This window comes from Calidris pugnax, unplaced genomic scaffold (genome assembly GCF_001431845.1).
Source record: "Calidris pugnax isolate Ruff unplaced genomic scaffold, ASM143184v1 scaffold207, whole genome shotgun sequence".
In the NCBI taxonomy this organism is placed as follows: Eukaryota; Metazoa; Chordata; class Aves; order Charadriiformes; family Scolopacidae; genus Calidris; species Calidris pugnax.
This window is the reverse complement of record NW_015090931.1, coordinates 1,201,495-1,226,386: the sequence shown is the minus strand read 5'-3', so window position 1 is coordinate 1,226,386 and position 24,892 is coordinate 1,201,495. Positions and strand designations below refer to the sequence as shown.

The following is a 24,892-nucleotide window of genomic DNA, read 5'->3' as shown; positions in this document are numbered from 1 at the left end:
TTTTTTTTTTTTTTTTTTTTTTGTGGTTGGACTCGATGATCTCTGAGGTCCCTTCCAACCACTACAATTCTGTGATTCTGTGATTCTGTGAAATTGAAACACCTGCACATCCAATGGATTAACTGCAGTACGTATTCTTACAAACAGCACGTAGCATATGAACTCTGGCCCTTTTTCCTCACACACCCTATTCATGGTCCTACTCAGAGTCAGGACTGTCCAGTCCACAAAGGGTCTTCAGGATTTGCAATATGATCTGCCCCTCTGCTTTGAAATACAGTTCTGATTACCACCCCTTCAAAGTTTGATAACCAAACCAGCCCCTCCTTATGCAAATGTACATCTTTTGACCAGGTCTAAGCTTGTTTTACTCCCCTGTTTGTTTCTAAGGAAAATTCTGGTAAGAAATAATTAACCAGAACAACAAACATTAGCATTCAAGAAAAACTTACTTCACGTCAAACTCTTCAGTTTGTATTAAGACAGAAATTTTACTTCAGCCAGTGGGATTTCCAGCCGAATATATCTGAAGAGTTCTCACATATATATCATCATTAATATTTAATATAGGAAATCATGATTATTTTTAAATCTGTAAGTAACATTTTGTGCACACAGTCGTACAAATTAATCTGGCTTGCCAAGGAAAAGTTACAGAATGCAGCAAATCAAGCTATTTCTGAACATGCAGCAATGAAAAAATACTCACACAAATTACAGTATTAAAGGGCTATATTCACAGCAAAATGAGAAAGCCCTGTAAAACACCTGATACCATCCACGTGAGATCACTAGAAATTGACATTAACTGCCAGAAATACTTCTTGTGTAGTTAAAGTTAGGGAAATGAATCTTTACTCACGCAACCACTCCGAAATGCACCTTGCTAACAAAATGACACTGGAAAATTTCAGCAAGAATATTTTTACTTGCTAGTACACAGCACATGATTAAGTCTTGCATTTGTTAATGACAGGTAAACATTCAGTTCATTAACTTGACATTAAATTGTTCATCCTATTTGTATTTATATATGTGTTATATCACTAGCTACACAGATTCTGTCAACACAATGTTGTCACTCGGTCACCAAGTACTGCTTGCAAGGCTGGCTTCAGCTGCTCTGACGACTTGCAGATGGCAAGTGTCATTCATCTCCTTCCAGCCTTAAGCACTATTTCGCTTTCATATCATTAAAGATCTCCAGTGAAATGGCATCACAAAATACGTTGTTTCAGAACACAGAAAAATAACTCCCTGAATCCAATTTTCTTTTCTCTGAGCTAATCAGATGTTGAAGCATTCTGTGAATTGTCTTAGGCATGGTTACACTCAACTATCTCAGCCAGTGACTAATAGAGAAAAGTAAGTATTTCTGCCATGGAATTTTATTTTTGCTTTAGATGCAGTCAGCCCAAACTCTGTATTGTCTGACAGAGAAATCTGCATTCACATTGCTAACCATACAAAACAAGTCAGCAGGTCATTTTCATAAAAGAATCAAGGAAAATGCTACTCAAAAAAAAAAAAAAAAAGTTTCACAAGGTTATGAAATGTAAAAACTAAATGGATAACCATGCAAGCAACCACTTCCTCTTCTACAAGCATTTTGGAAAAGGGACATAGGAACTAATGTAACAGAAAGATTTTACTGATTTTACACGGAATCAATAATTACTCTCCAATGTAAGGAGATACACAAAAATCCCATAAAATAAAGGACCACCTCACAAAACAAGCATTTCTTAGAAACCATTGCAGAAATGGTGGGCCTAGTTTGGGCTATCCCAAGAAAAATCTATCCCAAGAAAATAAAAGCAATGCATATTTGAAGTCATTTCCCATTTCAACAGAATTTTGGAAACGTATTGTTAACTAACACTCCTAAAAATTACAATATGCCTTCTGATTTCCAAAGTAGAAGAGAAATCTAGTGTTTCAATTGATACTACAGGAGAGATAAGACACAACAGATCTGCATCACCATTCCATGTCCACTTTCCCCAAACTACCATTTCTGACAAAGAGACCCTTCATCTCAGATTAGCACATTCTCTACTTCCATGCCATGCTATCTATTATTTCTGCCCTATACTGCAGTTCAGTACTCCTTCAAGTTGTGCCAACGCTACTGCTTGTAAGGACATGCTGTAGAATGAGTCACTGAAATGATATGGATTAAAGAATAAATAAAGACCCTTTGAGGCAGAAAAAAGACAAGAAAACCAACAACGCCACAAAGACCACCACTATGCAAGGTTTTGAAAAATCCAGTGAATAAATTTGATCATCCAAGGTTACTGTTCAGCACAAAACAGATATGTGTTCATGCCATAAAGCTTGAGACTTTTGCAGCAACTGCCTAAAGCAGCAGTGATGAAAACAATAGCCAGACCATCAATGCCACTTTAAAAATGTGATTTCGTTAAAAAAGCCCATAATGTCCTTTGCTAATATAATAAAGAAAAAATGTAGCCTGTATAAAGCCATTCAATCCTCCCTAGTAAAAACATCTTGAAGTTATTTTGTTGTTCTTAAAAACCGCATGACTATAACTGGATTAATTGTCATTGCTTCTGTAACAGATATTTTGCAATATAGGAATCAATATATTTATTGTTCTAATGTTAACTTAAAACTGAAAAAATGGGTAAACACATACTTCTGTTTAGAACATTCCTCAACACTTGCATGAAATTCTTAGAAATTTATGTGGGGAACACCCCTAACAAACTAGGCCTTTTGCCTTTTCAGCAACAGGATCATTTCCAGCCATTTCTACCAAATGTCTGAAAAAGGAAAAAACCAAAACAGAAAGCATGACAGTATTGCCTCAAACTAAATAAAAATAATTCTGGTAAAGTGCAACCTTGTAATAAATAGGCTCAGTTTCCATTTAAAATTATCAAATAAGACATCCCGTAATACAAAAGCTGAATTCTGTTCTTTGGTTTCTGATTCCACTTCGAAGTGTCAGCAACAACGCATTTTGTCTGTCCCGTCTTTTTAAACAGTAAGAAAGCAAAAAACCCCCACAACTTAAATCCTACTCTGACCACCAGACAAAATATGGTATTCATGAACTTTAACCCTCTAGACAGTGTGGAGATACTAGTTAAATAATCCTGACAATACTCCTATGACGCATCCAATCATTCTTCTACACTTCTAATGCAAAAATACACTATAAGAATTAAGCATTCTGCCACAGAGGGAACAACACTGAGTCAATCTTCAACCTTCCAGAAAGGATTTTGGTTTCCTCATTTGCAGTAAGACACAAGACCTTAAGGAAAGAGGTGAAGAAGGAACCAGTAATCTCACTTCTTGGTAATAGCTGTATTTACAGAGAAAAGAAGAAAAGTTTTTTTTTCACCTTCATGAATTTGAAAGAGAAGTCTACATCAAGAAATCACAAAACATGCATACTTCCCCTACTTGAAGGTTATTAGCACTTCAACTGATAGTTGAAGACTATCAAGTCTCAAGTTGAGACTTGAAAAATACTCTTCCTATGAGACACAAAATCTAATTACTGCAAGGCAAAATTGCCTAGTTTTACAGTGACTTTCCTTGTCTGTGTAAAACAACATCCATTAATGTAGTCTTAAATGTGACAGTTGTCACAGGATCCCTGAGGTCACCAAGTTAACTGAGAAGAACTGGTTTTGAGTTTATAGGCAAGCTCTTAAACATGCTTCATTGAGAAAAGTCATCCTTAAGTAACAAATGAAGATCAGTAGTGCTCTTAAAAAATCTGGCTCAGTCTTTCCCTCACTTTTTCAAACAGTTAGTGAATAAATCTTAACTTCAGTTTTTAGAATATCATATCTTTGTAATTTCATTAGGGAATTTTATCACAAATTTCAGGATAAATGAATACTGCTTTATTTGCATAGATAGTTTTTTCATCTCCAATATTTACATACATGAAAAAGTGTAATGCAAGAGGAGGGATAAACACTGGGAATTGACTTCTGATTGACAAAAAGACATTATCTAAGTGCATACAGGTAAACATGTTACTAAGCAGACATTACCAGCAAAATAAAAGAGCAGAGGAACAATAGTAACTTTTTTTTCCATTTGCCCAGTTAATAACTCCATTTACATGCACTCCTCCTTTTAGTGCTTTTCAATTTTCCTTTCTCTTGGATTCAGCAGCAGATGGAAAGGGAAAAACACAACCAGGCTATTTTTAATAGAATACCCCAAATTCCAGCATATGACTAGTTGACATTCAAGAACATACTGTAACTGTGTGAGCGTGTGAAGCAAAGATTTACAAATACAGAACGCTGTGATTATCGTTTAAAGTTATATCAACATGCTTTTTTAGGTAACTAGCTGAGAAACAGAGAACCAAATAGAACAATATTTCTGTATAACCATGACACCGCCTGTTTTAAAAGGGACTTCTTTTTTTTTTTTTTTTTTTTAAATAAAGGGTTACCAGTTCTTCCGTACTTGAAGGAACTACAGGGAAGATACTAACAGTGTTTTCGTAATTCAAGCAGTGGACCATAATCTCATGAGATGTGCTGTGCACCGTTCTACAGCAATCTTTGACATGTACCTCTATAAAACTTTATCTTAATTTTTAACATGGAATGATTAAAATATTAACTTTGTATCTTGTGTGTTTGCACTGTGAATTCCTTGTGCTAGAGAACAGGTGTCTTCCTCATACTTTCTACCCAGAACACAGGTAATTTGTATTTATTAAACTGCTTAAGAGGTCCAGTAAAGATCAAGTAAGTAATAACGGATGCCTAGCTTTACTTCTATTCTGTAACAACTACAAAAAATAGACTACTACTATTAATTAACTTTTCTCATACAAAGTTGTGCCAATGCTATTTGTTCCTAACACACCACTTAGTGCCATAGCTTATCTTTTGCCCCACACAAATATTCCTCAACACAGAAACAACTTCTGCAGAATTAGGTGTTTATAACAAAACACAACAGCAGCTAAGTCTGATGTGGAGTCTAATTTTTTGCACCTTTAAGGGAAAATAAAGAAATCCCCAAATGCACTTTAAACTTTCTTTAATGTCTTTACTGACTTTGTTTTATTTAGTACTTGCTTATGTGCCATCAATCTTTTAATTATTGATCTCATTCATAAGCAGAACAGCTTCTGCTAATATTTATAAAGACTAGCTTTATTTGGAAATTGGAGAATCTGCTCTATTCTTTAATAATTCATTATTTTATATGATGATCAGAGTAGCTAACAGCATGATTTAAAAAAAAATATCACAGCTATTGAAACTACCCTCCAATACTCTCAATATTTACCATTATACAAGACACAGGCACATTGGCTTTACAAATTAAAGCACTCCAAAGTGCATAAGGCTTCAAGGCAAAGATTTTTAGGAAAGCTATTCAGGCAAGTAAAAATATTTATTTTTAGAACCATTTGTTATGGAGCAGATAATCTTGAGTGCCATCACACAGCACGCACAGGACAGCCAGGTGATCAGGCCCAGTCACCATGGACTTATGAAAGGCAGGTGCTGCTTCGCTAAACTGATCTCCTTCTATGACAAGGTGACCCACTTTGTGGATGAAGGAAAGGCTGTAGATTTTGTCTACCTGCACTTTAGTAAAGCCTTTGACACCATTTCCCACAGCATCCCCCTAGAGAAACTGGCCGCTCATGGCTTGGACGGGCATACTCTTTGCTGGGTGAAAAACTGGCTGGATGGTTGGACCCAAAGAGTGGTGGTGAATGGAGTTAAATCCAGATGGTGGGCAGCCACAAGTGGTGTTCCACAGGGCTCAGTACTGGGTCCAGTTCTATTTAATATCTTTATCAATGATCTGGATGAGGGGATCTAGTGCACCCTCAGTAGGTTTACATATGACACAAAAGTGGGTGGGCGTGTTGATCCACTTGAGGGTAGGAAGGCTCTACAGAGGGATCTGGACAGCCTAGATCAATAGGCTGACACCAATGGTATGAGGTTCAACTGGGCCAAGTGCATTTGGGTCACAAGAATGCTACAGGTTTGGGGAAGAGTGGCTAGAAAGCTGCTCGATGGAAAAGGACCTGGGAGTATTGATCAACAGCTGCCTGAATATGAGCCAGCAGTGCACTCAGGTGGCCAAAGAAAGCCAATAGCATCCTGACTTGTACCAGAAATAATGTGGCCAGCAGGACTAGGGAAGTGATCATCCCCCTGTACTCGTCACTGGTGAGGCCCCACCTCTAGTACTGTGCCTAGTTTTGGGCCCCTTCCTCCAAGAAAGACATTGAGGTGCTGGAGCATGTCCAAAAATGAGCAACGAAGCTGGTGAAGGGTCTAGAGCGTAGGTCGTATGAGGAGCAGCTGAGAGAACTGTGGTTGTTTAACAGGAGAAAAGGAGGCCGAGGCGAGACCTTACTGCTCTGTACAACTGCCTGAAAGGAGGCTGTAGCCAGATGGGTACCTCTTCTCCCAAATAACAACTGACAGAACAAGAGGAAATGGCCTTAAGTTGTGCCAGGAGAGGTTTAGATTGGATACTGGGAAAAATTTCTTCAGTGAAAAGCATTGGAACATGGCTGCCTAGGGAAGTGGTTGAGTGACCATCCCTGGAGGTATTCAAAAGATGTGTAGATGTGATAGGTTAGTGGTGGACTTGGCAGTGCTACATTAATGGTTGGACTCAAAGGTCTTTTGCAACCTAAAATATTCCATGCTATTCTACCTTTCCCTGAGGAAGGAGCTCTGTGTCAGCTGACAAGATGTTCTGTGTCAGCTGACAAGATGTTCTGTGTCAGCTGAGAGACACATCAGGACCAAGGAAGACACAGCACAGCTTGAATGTGAAAAGGCAGCATATAGGACGGAGGAGGACAGACAAGCTACAAAGGAGGAATTGAGAAATATTGCCTGGGCATGTAAGGATGGCAATTATTGTCACGTAATCCAAACCTCAGATAGAATTAAGACTTCAAAGGGATGTAAAGGGCACAAAGAAGAACTTCTAGTGGTAGAAGACTGACCCAGGAAAATGTGGGCACATTGCTGAATGGGACAGATGATATCATGACAGCAGGCATAGAAGACAGCAGGCCCCCACCACCTTCTTTGTTGTCACCAGCACATTCTGCCAGGTCTCTGCACTTAGTGATGGCACTTAAGGATGAGAGGAGCTATGAGCTGGGGATATTTATATTAAAGAAGCAGGGAAAAAAAATTGCTTATTGATTCTGACTGCTAATATGAACAATGAAAATATAATCCAAATACTGGCAAGATCAAAAATTTCCTTTCTTTAAAAAATTTTTAATTCCAGTGCCTACACTAATTTTCCCACTTTGGAGTTAAAGGAAAAAGAGATTACAAGTTTTAAAGCTCTAAAAATGAAGGTCAGTTATCACCCATGCTAAGCAGCCATCCAACGACCATATGGGCAGAAAAAAGCAGTGGCAAAACTAGAAAGAAAAGAAATACTCCATCCATTTCAGGACAAGGACATTAAAGGCACTACAAGGCAGGTAGGCAGATCCAACCTCATTTGTTGAGCAAATTCAGCTATGTGGAAGGCAACAGTGTTTACTCCCTTTATTTTACAACAGAAACACTTATTTAAATAGAAAAAAAACAGGCAGTCTGATTTTTTTAATACACATATAACATTCTGCATGTGTGTGTATATATAGAGACACACAAGACATGTACTGTAGTGTGTATGTATGTATTTATGCATACAAACAGATAATTTAAAAATAAAATCTTCTTTTCTTTTGATATTATTAAGATCTAGCTGGACCTTTAAGAACTTTAGACTAATTTTAGAGTTTTAAATGTAAGATCACACACTGAAGAAGCTGATATTTAGTTCAACATTCAGTAACACATCGCAAGAATTTACCAGTACTTTCGAAGAACTTGTAAGTGTCCCCTTTATATGTTAACAATTAAATGATTGATTCTTGTTTTTACTTTTCAGTCCAGTTCCCTTTTTTAGATTCTGTTTATTATTTTCTAGATAATAGATCTCCACACCCTCCCCCGGGCTTTGACTGGGTAACTAACCTTCAACAAGTGGAAGGATACACAAAAGGGCATCCAGATGCCCAGATGTGACATACTGATGCATTCTGCATTATCACCCATGGCAGGAGCTCAGGAAACGCTCACTGCAAAAGGCTACAGAAAGAACAATGTGTGGTGTTAGATAAATGTCTCACACTGAATATGCAGCTGAACATTAGGTCACCCAGCTTTACAAACCAAGCACAAGGCATTGCAGACTTCTGTAATTAAACAAAAAGTACTATTCATGTGCAAAAACAACGCTTTCCATCTCGCACCACAGGTGGCAGCGAACAACAAATTCTGATGTTCATGATGCATCTTCTGTGTGATAAGTTCTACCCGTTTTGCTGTTTCATTATGCAAATCTCAGGATTCCCCCCAGACAAAGCCAATCTTTCTCTCTCAAAAAGCCCTTTGAATCTTGCAAAACTCCGAGAGACCTGGGTAACTCCATTTTCTTACCTTTGCTACAGAAAAAATGGCTTTTTACAATAATTCTCCCTGCCCACAAGAGGGACTGATTCCATTCACCAGGGTCCTCTCAAGGGATAATGGCAGACATACCTCCCTTGCCTTGAAAATGTTATGAGGACATTAAGTGCTACCTTTCAGCTAAGGAAGAAATTACTTTGCTCCACAACTAAGATTGCTGCCACTAGACATGCCTCCTGTATTCAATTTCCTAGCTCATAGTAACTGTCAAAGTTAACTTTTGTTACCTTGACAAAGAGGCAGAATTACCAAAGCAGTACTGAGCTTGTGGCTCTACACCAAGTTTATTGTATGTAACAAAGGTACCACAGGGCTATTTATTGTGCCTCAGAAAAAAAAAAAAAATCATTAAAATTTCCAAATTAATGGAAAGAAAGTATATTATTAAAAAAAACCCTACTAGCCTGTTTTTCTATATTAATCTGTATTTCCACAGATGGATCAGTGTAATCCTGGATGTACAGGCAAACAGGGGGACAGCCCTGCAGAAAGGGATCTGGGGGCCGTGCTGAATGGTAAGCTCAATGAGTCAGCAATGTGGCCTAATGGCCCAAATGGCCAACCATATCTGCATCCTGAGGTGGGTATAGCCAAATGGTTTAAAGAAGTGATTGTCTCACTATACTCAGCATTGATGCAGCCTCACCTCCACAATACAGGAAGGATGTAAATATATTAGAATGCGTCGAAAGGAGGGCAACAAAGATGCTGAGGGCATGACTTTGTGAGACTGAATGAGGCTATTAGGTTTGTTCAGCTTAGAGAAGAGAAGGCTGGTGGGTGACCTCATTGCTGTCTACAACTTCCTCATAAGGGGGGCAGAAAGGGAGGTGCTGATCTCTGGAGCCCGGTGATGGGATGTGAGGGAAGGACTTAACACTGCATTGGGGAAGTTCAGATTGGATGTTAGGAAAAAGCTCTTCAGTGAGAGGGTGGTCAAACACACTGGAACAAGTTTCCCAGGGAAGCGGTCACGGTCCCAAGCCTGTTGGTGTTCAAGAAGTATTTGGACAACACTCTTAGATATATGGTTTAACTTCTGTATTGCTCTGTGTGGAGTCAGGAGTTGGACTCAATGACCTTTGTGGATCCCTTCCAAATCAGGATGTCCCATTCTTTGATCTCAGATCCCAACAGCTTAACTAAAATACAGGCTTCATCAGTGCTTTGAAATCTGAAGTTTTTCATGATTAAATTACATGGAAAAGGAACAGAGGTAAAACAACATACAGAGCCATCTCTCTGTTTTGCTGTGGTAAATCTAGAACAGATGTGAACACAGAAGTTTAAGGAGTCAATAATTTTTACTCACTCGACAATCCCGCTGTAGTGTTTTCATTAGTGCGCTGTGTGTTTCAGAATCAAAATACAACCCTTCATGCATGTCTTGCAAGAAATCCAAGTCTTTGAATGTAGGGTTGGACTTCTCCCTCTCTTTTCTCGATGCTCTCCGTTTGTATGTGGAGCCTTTCAAGTCATATGTGAAATGCATTTTCAAGGCTCGTGGCAAAACATTGTTCATTACAATAATTCTAATATTAATGCCTCCTGACTGAACGCAGTATAGCCCATAAAATTTGGGTAGCAGCGTCCTTGGATTCTGGTTCAGATTCTAAAACAAAAGAGATATTGTTCAATAAACTTCTATGCTTAAGAAAGTTTTTTTGTTAATACCAAAGGACATTAACAAACATGAAACACACTGTGCATGTTTTGTCATTCAGTATAGTTTCTTTGACCGGTTGATTTAGTCTCTGGGTCTGTATTTCAGAAAGCTAGCATAAACACTGCCTTCTTGCCAGGAACTTATGTAAGCCAAGAGCAGAGCAGTAACTGCATTTATGCCAGGTTTCTCTTTCTCACATCCCATGAAAGAACAGACCAGGCCAAACCTAAAAGCATCCTGAAGATTCAATTTATTTATTCTGACCTGAACAACCTCCGCATTCCACCTGCTGGAAGGAGTTTAGGTCTAATGTAGTTCTCATTACCTTGACTCAGATTCTGAAAAACAGAGCCTCTGTCCCCATGAGGCTTTTCACACTGAGGTTTTGTGCCAAATTACCAGGTTGTGTCCATAGCAGTGTGAGGTCATAACAGAACAGAACGTGACTGACCATCAGAGCAGAAAGTGTGAAACAATCCAAATTCCACAAAAAAAAAAAAAAAAAAAAAAAAAAAAAAAAAAAAAAAAAAACCCACAAGAATAACTGAGAGAGGATGAGAGAGGTGAGAGAGAAAATCCCCTGAGTACAACCATTCTCAGGCTTTGGCATGAAAAAGCAAGAAGGGGAAAAACCATTTCCAGTCTTACATGATTAAGTCACAACATACAACTATGAGAAGAAGGTACTTTCATAGGGAATAATTATGGTGATTGAAGTTTTATACTTTGGAAACCCTTGTATATGGCAGCAGTGAGAATAAAGCTCCCAGAAACAAAGTGGCTTTATATTTACTGTAATAACTCAAACTTATACTGAGCTAATTATCATGATTATAAACAACAACGAAAAAAAGTACCTGCCACCATTGCTCTTTTTGATGCTGTCACTGTATTTACTTTTTTTAAAAAACAAACAGTGCATCCATGTTACTTTAGTGTAATAATGACAATATTCCTCATTTTTAGTACGTGAGAGGGTACTTTTCAAGCGCTTACTTAAGAAACTAAAGAAAGAAAAGAAAGTCAGACACAGGTCTAATACTGCAAAGTACTGCATACCACCCACAAGAATCTCTGTTCATATGTATGAGTGGCTTTTGTTTAAAAAAAATGAATTAAGTTCGGCTTTGATCAAAGTTTTCCCTTCTGATGACTGACACACATGAAACAAAATTGACTGAGCACTAGCTCTCAAAAAGCTCCATTTAAAAATTTAAGTTTTAAACAAAAATATATGGATAAAAATTATTTTTACATCATTGTTTTAATAGATGAGAAATGGAAATCAGAAATAGTCCAGAAACAAAAGTGAAACTGACCAGTCTAGTTTCTTTGTCCACTTTGAGTGAAAGGCAGAGGGTAGACAAACACAAAATGGAAAAAACCAGTTGAATTAGAAATTTAGAAACCTTTTTTTTTTGTTACTAGCTTACTAGAAGTGAAGTTTGGTATCAAATCAGAAGGTGACATTCAGCTTCACCTTGAATGCTACAAGAACAGCAATTATCTTAAATATATTCTTGATTTACATCTATTCTTTTTGATGGGTGTCAAGGGTACAAAGTTGAAAGACAGGTAAAAAATGTCAAAAACATTATGAAGAATAGGGATAAGCCCTGATTGAAGATCAAAAGACAACAAATGAAACGGAATCTTCAGAAGTGTGACACTAAATAGGAAAAATACAGGTAAAATACAGTCTTCAATTACTTACCATATAATAACCCGGCAAGAGCTTCTGAAGAAACTCAGCCTCTTTGTGTTGAACTGTTTTGATGATGAACTCGTCATCACTAGTTACAAAAAATAAGGACCCACTGGCACCTGGGTTGGATAATTCAATTAAAGGCTCACTGCAGATTGAGTACTGGAAGAGACAAAAATGTTTTTTCACTGCCAATGCATGTGTTACTCAAACACAAGTTTAATACAAAGAACTGCAGGTTCAAACAGGCACAGGAGATTCATGGAGCTAATTCTTTGGGCTTCAACTACAGCAACTCTACTGCTGCACAGGCAGCTGGGTTACAGTACTTTGGCTGGGATTGGGCAGGGTGGTTGTTACACTCCATTCTGCCCAGAACACACTGGACAACTGTGGAAGAGCAGCTGGCAGCTGAGCATACGGTCCCTCTTCACATCCCACTCACCAGCTGAGCTTTCCTAGAGTGGAGCAAGTGGTTGAGGTGGAGAGAGTACATCCCCACATCGTCAGCATTGCAAATTCTTGAGTCAGAACCTTGAGATGACATTTTCATTGGAACCGTTTGCTTTTCATAGCCATTTATGGAACAAGTACAGGAAGATGTTAGACAAACACACTGGGAGTAAGAGGTTTCTCACCATAGACAAACAGGCCAGTGCTCTTCTGTAAAACTGGGATTGAACCATTAGAATACTAGTCTCAATATAGCTGCTAATGTAGTTTTCTGTTTGAAAACTGCTTGAAACTCAAATACTAAAAAACTAAAAACTAAATACCAGTAAAGGAGGAGAAACTCAGTTTTGGACAACCATTATTTGGGACGCTAAGCGTCCTGTAGTGTTATTGGGATGCTAAGCCTGTCTAAGACAGGCTTTCTCTTCCACAGGGAGACAATAATAATTATGATCATGTTAAGGAGGAAAAAGACACCAAGGAGTATTCCTTACTAGTAGAACCAGATCTCACACAGAGGCTAATGTACATGTATTAAATCTCCATTAATTCACACTTCATGCTTCATTCAAACTAAATGGAGAGAAGACATTAAACTCAAAAATATAAAAAAAAAAATCTATTTGTATGGATATGGATTTATATGGATATAAATCGAGAGCTTGTTTAAAATATAATATCATTAAACTTTCATTCACATGCTCCTTTCCTTTGTTATATATCATCAGTTTTACACAGTTGGAGATCTACTGTACAGTACAATATTTTAAGGTTTCAGTCTTTGAAAGAACCAAAATTACACAACGCATGAACTGTGAGTAGTGTAGGCACTGGGGAATTATTCTTAGCAGTGCAGTATGTATTTTGGTTTTCCCAAAGCAAGTATTTGTTTGAGTAACAAATATCTGAATTATTGGGTCATTGCCTGGGATGAGTTGAGCAATTACACGAGAAAAAAACAGTTTTATATGTTGAAAACAGCTTTCATTAAATTTAACTGGACTCTTGCCATTGATTTCAGCGTGTGGTGATAGCAAAGAAAAGTGATACAAGAAAATCTAATAAATACGTTATTTTGTGAGCACTCGAACTAAAGAAGCATGCTTTGTATGGACTCAAACCACTGCCTTAATGCATTTTCTTATCCTGGCACCAGCTGAGGCTTTTCCCATGCTTGCAGTTTTTAAAAGACTTCTGTACGCTGTAAAAATGTTTCCTGTTTCTCTCCTCGCTTCTTCACTTAGTTCCAATTAATATGAGAGACCTTTCTTATTAATCCCATAGTTGCAATTGTCTACAGATAGAACAGAAATACTGGTCTGTAGCACTACAGACCTTCAGAGCAAATCAGCAGTTGAGATACAACCCCTGCATTTTTCTTGACAAAATATATAAAGTTTCATGAGTAACTGTCATTGTTAAGCATTTGAAACCAATTATCGTAAACATAAGTAAGCATAAACACAAGTTATTAACCTACACTGTGTGCTGGTCAATTTACAATTGACCTCACCCCTGTAAAATAAAAATCTACCCACCAAACGCTGCTGTACAAAGATCCCAGCTAATTTTGACTGGACACTTATGAAAGCCAAATTAAAACTGAAAAGTAAGAAAACCCCGAACGCCCTGACAATTAAGTACTTTATGATCAAGAAGTTTCCCTGCAAAATGCCAGTACTCCATGAAGTTTCCAGTGACAATTTAATTCTACCAGCTGTTCAAACATATTTACCCTTACTATCCAGTCTGATTCCTACAGCACATTACCACTCAATCTCCTTAAAAAATGTGAAAATGCAAGTCTTTGGGCTTTGTCATTGCCATTTAACAGTGTAAACTCACACATACTTGCTGTAATTTCTCCTCTTTTTACTTTCCTTCCCTTTCAGCCACAGGTAGACAAAGAGTTGGCATATTATTACAGTAGAGTGTTTTAGATACTGAATCGGAACTATGGTCACTGCGTGACAGATCCAGATTTCACAGAAACAAGAGGGATTCAGCCCTTCAGAACCTTGACACATGGAGCAAACTCCTAGCCTGATGCTTTGCTCATAACCAATTGGGAAAAGGGTCCCAAACGAAAAATAGTTTTGTTTTATGATCATAGTACCACTCTGATCACATTTGCCTCTGGGCTGCAAAGGACTGCAACCTGCTCTGATGCCCATTTAGAATCAGAAACAACAGAAATGGACTCTGACATGCTCATAGAGCAAGCATAACCCTGAGGCAGAGGCATGCATCAGTTACAACAATGCACACTATAATTCCAACAATACCTCACAAAAATATTTGTTTGTTGAAGAAAATCTACTTTTGCATTTTCAAGAAAAGAAGGTGCACTTAATCTTGAAACTAGTTTTCTAGTTGCCCTTTTTCCTTGAAAATGTACCACTAGAGTCTTTTGCTGTTGCAACAGGCTGTCTTCACTGGGAACTTCCCTCAGGGATTTATCATTTTGTAGCTAAACCAAATGTCACAAACCTCTTACCAACCACAAAGAGTTTTTCTATAATCTGTGATTTACTTCCCTGGCTGGAACAGAAATTGCAGGTGCCAATAGCTTTACTGTGGGAAGTATGGTCTTTTTAGCAGCTGGCAACACAGCCCAAATACTTATTCACCTTGTCCGTAAAAGGAGACAGATAAACAATATACTACTTAATAACACCTTTATAAAACTCCAACACAACTGCACTCCCCTGCCACTAAAACATGTACAAAGAATGATCAGGTTTTATATATAATTATAATCATGAGGGCTGGTAAGTAATAGAAAATCCATACATAATACTGAAGACTTCAAATCAGACACCCATATTCAACCTAAATAAAAGCAAAACTAGCTAAGTTTGCTTTTAGGCTCATTGTCCAAGAAGACAAAACCCCCTTATAATACATTTGAACACAACAGAAGTCAGTGTTCTGTGAAGCAATGTTTCAGCACCATTTAATATTTTTTTTCTTTTTTATTCATTCAAGCTCTTTCAAATTCTTTTGGTTTTAAAGAAACAGTTATTAATAACAGAACAAAAAGATCCAAAAACTCACTCAAAAGAAGTTAACAATAAAACTCTGATGAACAAAATTGCTAATTTGTACTGAGACTCTTGATTCATTGGGTGGGCCAGCATGAGACAAACTGGACACAAGGCAAACACACAGAAAACAATCCAGCTCTTTGCTTTCACACTACCCTTCCACAAGAACTGCGGAAGTAAAATAGTGGATCGTTGTCCCTGGCAGTGCACAAAGTGGCTGTACAAACTAAAGCCTGCTTTTATGATGGCAGCAAATGCATCACTTTTTTCCTGATGTAAACAGCTGAATACTGAGAAGGATTAAGTTTTCAAACTATAAAATAACAGAGAACAAAGGAGATACTCTAAAATGCTTCTTTTTTAGCCTGCCACCCACTCTCAAAGCTAGATGGGAATATTTGCAGACAAACACTTCTTTAATGAAGTGAATAATGCAAATAACACAAGAGCACTTTATTAGAACTGAATTGGTAGAAGTCACACAAGTACTGACTATAATCTCTCTAGAAACAATGACCTGAATGAGCACTAATACTCAAGCTACTCTAGTCCATTAACAAGAAAGGTTTTTATAGGAATCTTCTCAAAGATGAAGAATTAAAATTTTACTATAAATATTCACTAATTATAAAGCACTCCAGACATAAAATTTACTACCCATTTGGGTAGTAAAAACATTAAACATCCTCTTCTGTTACTATGAAACTAGCACACATTATAATAATTTTTAACTCAAAGGAAAACTGCAAGCTCTTACCAAGTAATCATCAGGCTTGATACCAAAAAGTTCTCTGAAATAGCGGAAGGCAAGAGGTGCATACGTCTTAAATCTGAAGTCAGGGTAATGATGAGCAGGGGTGAGATTGCTCCCTTCACTGAAAACAAGAACAAAAATAAACCAAACCCAATTATTACTGAGTAATTTTTTATTACTTCCTTCTTGCAGCTAGTTTTACTGTAAAGCTGCCTAACTCAACCATTTACCTTCTGAGACAAGAGTCATGAATGCAGATTAACTTCCCTATCACCATTAATCGGTGTAATAGAAATGTTTGTGAGATACAGAATACTGCCAGCAAATTCCTTTCTCCCGCCTTAAAGGAAGTGACCAGTTTGAGCACCCATATCTCTTTGCGTAACTATTGAGTTTAAACTAACACTACAGCTTCTGATAACCCTCCGAGGTAAGCCAATCTAATACCTTACTACCTGACGCAGGAAGGGTCACCCCCACCTCATGTAAGCTCTTGCACAAAGTTTGGAAGTCAACTTTGCACAATCTTGGTGACCTGAATTGGTTTGCAGGGGAGTCAGACAGATATTAAGGACAGCACAACACAGAAGGCAGAAACGTGTGGCCAGAGCAGCGGGAAGGAAGCAGGACTACATATCTTTTTTTGCTGCCAGCAGACACTGACTGGCTCATCCTCACTTATGAAACAGCATCCTCAGCACTAGTCTCTTCTGCAGGCTAACTGCAGTCACAGTATCCCTTTCTTTCTTGCTAGTTGATTAAATAGGAACAGAGGGTACAGACCCTTTGGGGAATTCTGGAAAATGGTATGCGGTTACACTCAAGATACAGATTCAATCTGGATGCGGCACAGACAAAGACTACTGGCGTGAACAGCCTAGAAGATAACTTTTCTTCAAGGAAAAAAATAAATAAAATAAAATAAATCATTCTAGACTCTCTAACTCTTTTCCTTGTTTTATATTTACCATCTCACTGTATTTTTAGGCTGCAGTTTGTATGAATCTTGGTATGAACACTACATGATTTAAGCTAAAGGAAGAAGTCAGCAGCAAAATGCTGCCAGAAGAAAAAAAATAATTAAAAACTGCCAATGAATTCATTTATGATGGAAACTAACAGAAGGCTTTTAAGCAGATGAGTAAAGTTCTACACTATGGTTTCAACACAACAAGAACAGCTTTAAGGCAAAGTTTGGTCAGTCTCCAAATGGTTTGATAAATAGATGAGTACAAAATCCAAGACTTGACACAGTGGCTGAATTCAGCCCTTCCAGCACTTCTTTACTGGTTTACCCTAACTAAATTATTCCGAAATGCAGCATGTCCCTCTACACCTGGCAGAAAGAATATCCAAAGTATACCCCCAAAAAAAAGAAAAAAAGAAAAAAAGCTAGGAACTAGATATTAAAAGGAATAAACTCTAAACAACGTTTCTGTAAAGACTAAATTAAATATCATGAAAATATTTAAGAGCTTTGATCCTTGTAAAATTAATGTTTGTCATATGAACTTGTCACCTGCCATTAATAACCATTTGATGACAGAAGTCAACCCACCTAGCTGCCCGTGCATGCACACCACCAAAACCCAACAGAACTGAACTGCTGCTAATTAAAAAGCGTGAACTGGAGAACAGGCTTTCTCAGAAACTCATACTTTAGACACCTGAGGAGACTAAAGGAGGGAAAACCCCCTGATTACTGTGTGGAAATCACAAATAAAAAGATGGTGGTGGATGACCAAGGATACGTACAAAGACAGAATACTGCTGCTTCTTCAAATGCTAAACAATACAGTTAGCAGCTAGTGAAGCCTGCCTAGTCCTAATTAACTTGTCTGATCACTTCGTAGTCTACCATATGACATATCCACATGGATTTCCCATTATATAGTAAAAAATGGAAATCAATAGGATACTAGGCTTAAGATGGTAGTTTTTCTTTACAGTTAATACTGGCTAATGCTTTTTCTTATAAAGTCTTTCAGCTACTCAGAACACTGCAAGTCTTGTCTGACATTAGGCTTTATATAGCTGGATGCATCTCATTGAATTTTTGTGCAGTATGTGGATGCCACAGGGGTAATATATAGCTACACTGGGAACCTAGAGGCATATTTGTAAACACATTTAATTGTTTTAAGATGCAAACAAGAACAGAACAGAGTGTTCTCTTCTACAGCATCACATCATTGTCAGAGAAGATTAGTCATCTAAACTTTATAAAAAACCCTACTTTCAGTACATAAATACCTTCACAAATCTGCATCCTGCAGTCATAACGTACAAACTTATTTTGTGAAAGCATCGCAGTAAATAGATCACGTATCCTTACTATATCAGAACATGTACTGCGGTTGGAACTTCAGCAGGCTGAAATGGGGATAGGAGGTTTGCTATGATAATACCATGACACCAAGCCATTTCATAAGTGCACATGGAGTAAAATTACTCGTACTGGGTCTGCAGGTGGACAGTAATGGATAAAAAGTGGAGATTTATTCCAGAATAATTATAAAACAGCAATTATTTTGGAATAGAATCTACACAAAGGGCAATTCCATGTATTTAGAGCACGAGTTTACTTTATTACAGATACGATAGTCAATTTCATTATGTAGACAAGTTTCATTATTCTTTGTAAAATCATCTTTAAAAAAATCCCTCTTACTAAAGGTCTGCAGAGGTGTTTATCATACCCTACCATTTCTGTTAAACGTATTAATTAGTTTCAGCTTCGTTGCCTAATAGAATAGTTTACAGGATCCCAGCAGTAAGCTCTTTTGCGATGTGAGAAGCAAGCCTGACACAAATTTAAGATTTCTTAGTTACCCCTCTGCAAGAAAGTCTGTAAGGTTTTCTTGTTGCTACTTTTAACCAAGAAAGCACCCCCACTTCCAGTAATTTCCTACAGTAATAGAAAACTTTGAAATTCCTTGTGGCTGAATATGTCCTTGCTCTGACTCAAAAAGGACAGTTCCCACTCTATAGAGTATTTGATGTAAATACAACTCTACCTTATTTATCTATAAAATGATTCACTTTTCACTCTATTAGCTCTTGAGTGAATGTATTTTGTGGTTCTTGCCATGTTTCCTTAGTGCATTTTACAAGTGTGTTTCATGCTGGCTGGATTAAAGTATATGTGCAAAGCACTACATATAACAACTTTTAATCAGGCCAGAGAGTTTCATGGGGATGATTATGTCTTTGAAATTGAACAAGAAAAATACTCATGATTTGTTGACAAATAACTTAAACTGCAAAATGGAGCTTTGGACATAACAGAAATGTACTCTATATAAAAAAGTAGTCAGTCCTCTTAGACAGTTTAGGGCATTGGTCTACCAGGAAAAAAAAAAAAAAAAAAAAAAAAAAAATGAAGGCCTTTAATACCAGCTTTGATTCTGGCAATCTTGAGGAATTCAAGCCTCTGTATATGAGCTATGACAAACAATATAGGCTTTAGAAAGATTAGAAAGCAACTGTAACTTATGAGGCATTTTAATAACCTTAGCTGTAAAACCCCACAAAAGATTGGTAGGTAAAATTAAAGAAAAAAAAAAAAAAAGACAGATATGAAGCTTACTATGCGAGTTTACTTTAATACCTAAATTTTAGGGTTGGTTTTTTTTTAAAAAAATCAAGCACACCTAGAAATGACAGTATGTGCATCTTAACACTCTTAGCAAATGATGAGGGTTGATTTAAAGTGTAGGTCATGCGCTATCAAATTAAAAATGAACTAATTATATTTTTAATAGCTAACTCTGTGGCTTGCAAAAATTTTGCTAAACAAGACACCCAGATATGTTTCTTGGCAGCTTTTCTTTACGAAGGTAGGATGTAGTCAGGAGATAGGTGTGCTATCTGAAGGGACAGAGAAGGCTAGCTGCATCTCTTGGTAGCAAGCCTTCATTGCTGAGCAATGTTAATAGGCTCTGCTGTAGCTGCTAACAAAAGAAATAGTCACCCTGTAGTCGTGTGCCCATGTATACTCTTCTTGTATGTATTTTTAAAAGAGTGAAGAGGAGGAACAGTTTAATTCTCTCACATGTGAAAGTAAATCTTTTTTCTATCTTAAAAGCAAAATAAAACATCTAAAATTAAATGCTCCCAATATTAAAAGCTAGGAGTATCCAATCTGAGTTTCACTGTTCTTGGATAAAGCTGGTTTTTTACAATGCATAAATACTTTTTTAAACTCTACAAATAGTATCCAATAAACACATACTGACAGATTAGGTAGTGCTTTGGTGTATTTATTTCCTATATATCGTTTCAGGAAAGTAATTGTTTCCCACATGATGGAACTAGGGATTACAGTTAGCTGTACAAATAGGGGTGTGTTTGGTTTTTTCATACTGTGGGATAAAGTCCAGTGGTAGTAATATTGTTTCTCACTGTTATGTTCTCCTATACTCTCAATACCATATGCTCTCCTAAACAGTCCTCTGCAAGGCAGCTTTAAAATACAACTGTGAATAGTAATTATCTTCAAAACAAGTCAAGCCAATTATATCTACATAACAGCTGCATACACAGACATTTTCATATGATGATGATGATATGACTATTTCACCACCAACTGGAGATGCCGTTAAAGCAAGCGATCTCAGAGTACTTAAAATAGTTTGTCTACATAATCATACAAGTATCCAGGTTATCACAGGTTTACCAATAATCTGACACTAACAGAAGTAACTAAGACCAGTAATTCATAATAAGCATATTTTTGGTTTTGTTGCCACAGTATCCCCATTTAGAATACTAGCTATTTTGCAAACAGAAACAACTTCCTATCTCTCTATCACTCTACTCACAAACCATAAAAAGGGTGTCAGAACTTGGGTCACCCTGTGCATCTCTGCAACTGAAGCACCAAAGAAGAACAGCTGCGCTTTATCAAAGGCTTCAGGCCACTTCCTTATCTGTCTTGTGAAACTGCCCAACTGGAAACAAACACAGTGGCATAAATTACACAACTAAATGTTAGTGTGAACGGTCAAGTACTATTCACACCAGGCCTGCAGAGGATTCTATACTTCTTCAATTACAAAGACATTACTTAGTCCATCAGGTGAACTATGATACAGGTTTGGTACAAAGATATTTCCAAGGGCAAGTGTCAGTTTTCCTCATTTTTCTAAACCATTCCTCAAAAACATACCAGAAAACAGCACACTTCAGTTTAAGATGTAGGGTAAAACCGAGACTAGTTAAAATATGTCCAAGGTTTTACTTTACTTAGTAATTTTGACAACGTATTTAGGATGTCATCCAAATACTATCATAATACAATATTAAGCTTTTGATGTTAAACAGCAGAAAGCACTGAATGATCTTTCATTAGCATCACCAGAAAGCAATTTGCAATTGAACCAGTTTCCTGTACAGATGACTGTAGCTGCAGGGTGCATACAGCAACAGCATCTAACAGACTTACTAGTTAAATTAGAAACTATATAACAAGTGTTCTTGATACGTAGGGTCCAGACCCTGAAAATAATGCATATTAGGCAAAAGAAGTGCACCACACTGATCAACAGTTTGCGGCAACAAGGTAAAACTCACAGCTGTGCTTAGCAGCAGCCTCCACCTAAGAAAACAAAAAGACAGAGCCTGAGACATACTGCCTTGCTCCAAATGCTCTGCATTTCTGAAGCTGCATACCACTGAGCAGCCAAAGTTAGCTGACAGAATGGAGCAGATTCCATTCAGCTTGTCAAGCATCACTGTAGAAAATGTGCTTACTTAGTATGGGTCTGCTGGAAGAGCTTAGCAAGCTGCCCACGTTGCCAGCTGACAGGCAGCTGCATGGCCCCATAGCCCAGCGACCAGCCTGAGGTTTATTAGCTCAGCCATGAGCCTTTCTAACCATGGCCACATCACCTGGAGCCAGCTCCCCACTTGAATCAAACAGCTGCCCAAACATTGCTGCAGCCCACATTGCACAGATGACTGATTTGCAGACAAAAGGTGCCATCAAGAAATGACCTGGTTCCAACCAAGGAACAGAGCGTAACCAAGGAACAGAGCGTAACCAAGGAACAGAGCGTAATGCAGGAGGGTGAGAATATGTCCCAGACAGTCACAGGACAGAGGGTGGAGAGCACAGGCGGGATGCACAACCTTCCCACCCAACCATCCAGCCGCTGCTGCAGCACTACCAGCACCAGGCAAGCAGCTCCGTTGCTGGATTTCCAAAACAGTGTTTAAAAGCCAGAAGAGAGGTCACCTGGAGTAGATCCCCCTGTGGTTCCACCTTAACTAAGGGAGATGGGCAGAGACTTTAGACATTGTTATCTTTGGAATCAACTGGGTCACTGCAGACTGCATTGTTTCTCAGCCAAAGGAGCAGAGCACAATCACATAGTGCCATCTAAACTCAATCCCAACGGTGGTTCTCAATGAGCTCCTTTATAGCAGCCCATAGTTATACCTCACTTAGTTCCCAAAAGCAACATGTTATAAATAACGTCTGAGCAGCCCCAGAGAAAGGGAGGAAGGGCATGTCACGATGTGAAGCAAAAAGCAAAAAAGGCACTTTTCCACCCTCTCCACCACTACAATGTACAAATGAAAGCAAGCACCTTTGCAATTCAAATCCACCCACTCTGCAGAGATACCTGTACTTCCCGAAATAAACACCTACGTGACCAATTTACCCCAGTTACACAGTAACTCTGGACTGGCATAACCTGCAATCCATGGAGTTACTTCCTAGCTCCCACAATGAGCAGGGCAGTTATGTTCAGGTTTGAACGGACCACCTTTTTCCCCTGGTGTTTTTCTCACTCCTTGATGAACCCTGAAGACCGCTGGAAGTGTTTTGTGATGGTTACCAAAGATGAGGTACAGGCAGTGCCGAGGTTTACTTCAGGGGCTGAGAGATACACAGAGACTATTTATCTTCTGCAAACGGTAAAATTTATAAGAAACTGGTGACTACTCTCCCCCGACAGCAAAAGGAGGCAGATAATATTATTTAGCTCACTGGCGTGCAGGCTGCTGTTTCCCTGCATTTCTACTATCTCAGGTTTATTTTATGAGTGCCCCCATCCGCAGTGCTCCTGTGGAAGCAGCAGGTGAGCCCACCACTCTGCAGAACAGCCGTCCCCTCACCTCGCTGCCGGACCCAGGTGAGGTGAGGTGAGGTGAACACCGGGACAACAAAGGAGGAATGTGGAGCAGGACAGCTTGGGAAGAGGCAGGCTGCTGTCAACTGGCCACAATGAAGGGGAAGTTCAGCTGCTTGGGGTTGCGGCTGAATTACGTGTACCCAAAGCAAGGGAAAAAGTACTGCTCCTGCTGCCAGCACCACTCCTGCTGCACTGTTGGGTTCTCCTCCAGCTGCAGACATCTGGCAAAAAGCTTACTTAACTGTGGCTTGCTCTAGGCTCCTTCCAGGTGGAGGTTAGCCCACTGGACTTGCTGGTGTAACTAATTTCAACTAATTGCTTTCAGCCCAGACCAATCCAAAGGGGGCCCGGGGGAAGTAATTTAAGTAATGACTTTTAGCAATACTGCCGTCACATGTAGGTACTGTCCTTGGAAAATGTGAAGAGCACCTGAAGCGCACCTTGGGAGCACAGGCCTGTCCAGAAAGAACATGCAACCTTAGCTTTTTACTACCTATAGAGACAACTCAGAAGCCATCCACATAATGCTATCATGAAAGTCTCAAGGCCTCAACACCCTCAATCAGAAAGAAAGAAGCCTGCATCATTACGTGCAGTCCTAAATTACTACAATTGATGTCAACTAATACCACTTTGAATTGAAAACATTTTAGACAAATGAATGTACACATTACATTGGGACATAGAAGGACTTGAAATTTGACATTTTTGAGCAGTAGCCTGAGAAATCAAGTGTCATGGTTTTAAGAGATTGCTATGGATCACCCATTTTTAGTTTTGCAGAGAATTTTATCAGAGACACTCTTTGTTACAGTCAAGATGACTCACTGTGTTATATACTCCTGCTTACTAGATAGCTATGGGGAAAAAAAAAAGCTATGCTGCTCTGGCCATTACTTTCATTTCTCTAATCTTCCTCATATGATTTAATTACTAATTTATAGGAAAACATTCAGGAAGGTGCTACTAAAATTATTATTTTACAATAAATCTTATGTTACCATAAACAGCCTATTCCTTCTGCCTTTGTTTTCTGTTTAAGCCAGAAGGGACCACTCCAGCTCTCCCTCAAAACCAACACAAAACAGAGAAATCTCATTTCTGAGTGTACATGCATGTAAGTTTCACAGGGGAGGAGACACATAGAATACTATGGACTACAAACCATTTTATTTTACTTGTTCCTTTAAAAAAATCTTTAAAAAAAGATTAGATTTTTTCCTAAAACAGTGCTATGTAATAGAACAGTTTTAGCAGGTATCTTTCATTTAATTTCCATGAACAATAAAGCTGGTATCATAGCCAAAAAATCTACAGAAACCTGCATCACTGTCACAGTCACACATTTCACAAATATGATGGCTCAGTCCCTTTCACACTTATTTCGGACCAATAAAAACTTTGTTACATAATACACAAATTTCTCAGCTGTAATTTGGATTTTTTAAAACAAACAAAATTTTGTAATTACAATGTATGAAAACACATGCACATAGTTAACTTCTCTATATTTACCCACTCTACAAGAAAAAAGACTACAAAACTGTGCACAAGCCTTATAGCTAAAACCAGAACAAGGACATGAATACCCTTC

The 24,892-nt window shown here is 38.2% G+C and overlaps 1 protein-coding gene across 1 annotated transcript in view; it reads right to left on the bottom strand.

Annotated features, from left to right (window-relative positions):
• Window positions 1-24,892, bottom strand: part of PIP5K1B (phosphatidylinositol-4-phosphate 5-kinase, type I, beta) — a 101,146-nt gene that overhangs the window by 30,137 nt on the left and 46,117 nt on the right. Inside the window, exons 5-7 of the mRNA XM_014951662.1 lie at window positions 16,160-16,277; window positions 11,912-12,064; window positions 9,844-10,143 (exon numbers count right to left, since the gene is read on the bottom strand). Of these exons, the coding sequence (XP_014807148.1) occupies window positions 9,844-10,143; window positions 11,912-12,064; window positions 16,160-16,277 (571 nt within the window). The remainder of the gene's footprint in view (window positions 1-9,843; window positions 10,144-11,911; window positions 12,065-16,159; window positions 16,278-24,892) is intronic.